General features: G+C 26.1%; 1 protein-coding gene across 1 annotated transcript; it reads right to left on the reverse strand.

Moving 5' to 3' along the window:
• Positions 1-706: 706 nt before the first annotated feature.
• On the reverse strand, positions 707-1618 carry LOC115033774 (fatty acid synthase-like). Its single transcript, XM_029487686.1, has 4 exons — positions 1480-1618; positions 1094-1417; positions 813-1013; positions 707-720 (listed from the first exon to the last, which is right to left on the reverse strand). The coding sequence occupies exons 1-4, from the start codon at positions 1616-1618 to the stop codon at positions 707-709; spliced, it is 678 nt and encodes a 225-aa protein (XP_029343546.1).
• Between the last annotated feature and the right edge of the window lie 247 nt (positions 1619-1865).

Below are 1865 nucleotides of genomic sequence, written 5' to 3' on the forward strand. Positions count from 1 at the left end.
TGCATTGATTTTACATTCAACAATGTTCCGTATGAACGTTTGGCTTCAGAAGCTTTTTGAAGATAAAAAACAATACAAGCTTCTGATCTGTTATACCCGTCAGCTAAATCAAAATCCTAATATTAATTATAATGAAAAATATACCTTATAGTCATAGTTGATAATTAGTCGATAGTATATTAGCATATATATTATTCAAATGTTTTATTTCATTTTTTTAGTTGTAGTAATAAAGGAGAGTTTGAATAGAAATCCTTTTTTTTTTTATTATTTTCAACTATACCAAGTACAAGAAAATATATTCAATTAATTAAGATTTACAACTTGTATAATTATTTGGTTACGGTTTCGATTACATTCTTTGTTCATATGATTATACATTTTTACATAGTACATTTTACTTCCCGATATTTTTTTTCTAGAATAGTAGATATTAATATTTATAATATTTATACTTAATTATATTAATATTTATAATTATAAACGATTTGAATAATACAAATTTGCTTATAGTATGCCTAAGTATTTAGTATATGTAATATTAGTTATATAAGTAAGTTTTACTGCTATTTTTTGAAATCTAAATTCGTTATATGACTTGTAATATTCCATCTCCTTTATATATGAAATCGTCCTTTGATTAAGTTATTGCATCAATTTCAATTTAATAAAAAGAAAAAATACTTAGTTTGATGACACGATTAAATCAAATATTTTTAACTTAAATATTAAACTATGTTAATGTAAATTTAAATAATCCTTCAGAAATATTAATTTTATTTTAACTTGATTGTCAAAAAATATATATTTACCGTCTGAACTGAATGGTTTAGTTTGATTACTTTTGTTTAATCTATTTAAACCTTGAAATGGGAATTGTAATTCTGGTCGAAGTGTGAGATTAGTAACCCCGACAATCGCAGATGATAATAAACCATTTTCAATCATTTCTTTGGCTTTTTTCAAACCATCGGAGCCACAAATCCATCCTCCGTCCATGGTAAAACTAGGTCCTAAATTTTATTGATTACACATTTTTTTTTTATTTTATTATAATAATTATTCCTTATTTATTATTTACAAAGTTTTTTACCTGTCAAATTGAGCAGAAAAGAAAGTCGGTTTGCTTGCATTGTTCTACTACTACCTAACATCACAAATCCTACAAATGAATCGCTATTTACGGCTGACAATTCCGTTTCACTTATTGCAGATCCCAGAAATACTCCTGTATTTGTTCCATGCAAGTCTGCTGGACTCAAACCGGCATCGATAATCGCTTCTATTGATCTTTCTAAGCATATTTTTGTCATTGTATCCATAACTTGAGCAAGTTTTGGATGAGCCCTGAAGAATGTGGAATCGAATGTATCGATATTTTTAATTTTTCCAGTTCCACTAAATGCACCTAGTTTATCTATAAAAAAATCCTTTTTTAATTAAATAAAATATTTTGTCGTAGTTAAAATTTCTATATACTTGGTTTCCATCTCCTTGAATCAATAGTTACTCCATTTTTTTTTTGGAATAACAAATCGCTTAACTCAGTTATATTATTGCTTTCTGGAAACAATCCACCGATACCTGATATTACAACTTCATCTTTGTGTACTGCCATTATATTTATTTATTTGTTATTTAACTCTGGTTAACGATCTAAAACAATTTAGTTATTAGATTATAATATTGTCGTAATTTATCAATTTGATAAATTATAAATATATCTTAATTATATAGCAGTTCATGGCTATTTCAAATATATTTTTTACAGCAAAATGTTTATTATATTAATAAGTTACAAAAAATAAAGGTAGACAAGTGAATGTGGCTCTGCTGTACAGCCTGTACAATTGCGTCGCTGTATA

The sequence above is a fragment of the Acyrthosiphon pisum genome, chromosome A1 (genome assembly GCF_005508785.2).
Source record: "Acyrthosiphon pisum isolate AL4f chromosome A1, pea_aphid_22Mar2018_4r6ur, whole genome shotgun sequence".
NCBI lineage: Eukaryota > Metazoa > Arthropoda > Insecta > Hemiptera > Aphididae > Acyrthosiphon > Acyrthosiphon pisum.